This window comes from Setaria italica, chromosome IX, assembly GCF_000263155.2.
Source record: "Setaria italica strain Yugu1 chromosome IX, Setaria_italica_v2.0, whole genome shotgun sequence".
In the NCBI taxonomy this organism is placed as follows: Eukaryota; Viridiplantae; Streptophyta; class Magnoliopsida; order Poales; family Poaceae; genus Setaria; species Setaria italica.
In genome coordinates, this window is record NC_028458.1 from 19,093,270 (window position 1) to 19,094,245 (window position 976).

The 976-nt window shown below is 56.8% G+C and overlaps 1 protein-coding gene across 1 annotated transcript in view; it reads right to left on the minus strand.

Annotated features, from left to right (window-relative positions):
- LOC101763802 (flavonoid 3'-monooxygenase CYP75B4) overlaps positions 1-970 on the minus strand; it is a 2,618-nt gene extending 1,648 nt beyond the window's left edge. The window contains exon 1 of the mRNA XM_022823409.1: positions 349-970. Within this exon, the coding sequence (XP_022679144.1) occupies positions 349-924 (576 nt within the window). The 5' untranslated portion in view covers positions 925-970. The remainder of the gene's footprint in view (positions 1-348) is intronic.
- Between the last annotated feature and the right edge of the window lie 6 nt (positions 971-976).

Genomic DNA, 976 nt, shown 5'->3' on the forward strand with positions numbered 1-976 from the left:
CCTATCGCTCATGCTTACAAGGTACGAGCACGGAATCTTTCCAGATGGTTAAACACTTAAACTAGCTAGTTAATTACTTCAAATAAACAACACCAATAACAAACTTGGCCTTCAATTACAAGTTTATACCCTACTAAGACGTACGTGAAGCGCAAAAGCAAGCTGTTGGTTTAATTAGATACGTCTAGGTCCCTTTTTAGATGCAAATTTAGTGTACTTTTGAGTTTTGACAGTAAAGTTTCACGTTAGGGTTTTTTTTTTACCTTTTTTCTGTGTGTCGCCAAACGCTAACCATGACTCGATTGGAAACAACGCGAATATATGCATCGAACACGACCAGATACTTACCAAAATAAGTGCCTTGGCATTGGTTTCGGTGATCCTATCCTCCTCGCCACCGGCGTCCTTCACCATCGCCAGCAGCAATCCCAGCAAGTCCTTGCCTTCCTCTGTAACCCCGGCCTTCCTCCTATCAGCAATGATCCCGTTCATCATGTCGTCGAACCGGCGGTGCAGCTTCTTCATCTTGGCCACAACGCCCTGCGGGTCCAGCCACCGGAGCGCCGGCACGAAGTCCCCGACGTTAAGCACGCCGCCCACCTGCATCACCTCAAGCACGATCTCCTTGAACTCTCTCGCGCCCTCGTCATCGCCGGCGCCGGCAGCGAACACCCGCCGTCCGACGGCCGCTCGCGAGAGCGCGTTCGTAGTGCAGACGTTCACGGCCCTCCCGAGCGGCACCGCCGCCGTGGCCTGCCCCGCGGCGGCGAGCGACCTCACCATGAGCGCGGCCTCCCGTTCCCGGACGGCGCGGAGGTCGTCGAGCGCGCGCGCGGAGAAGAGGTTCACCGCGCACACCTTGCGCATCGCGCGCCACCGGGGGCCGTAGGGAGCGAACACGACGTCCTGGTAGTTGTACGCCATGTGCTCCCCGCCCGGAGTTGGGCGGGCGGCAGCTGAAGTTCGCGTCGTGGGC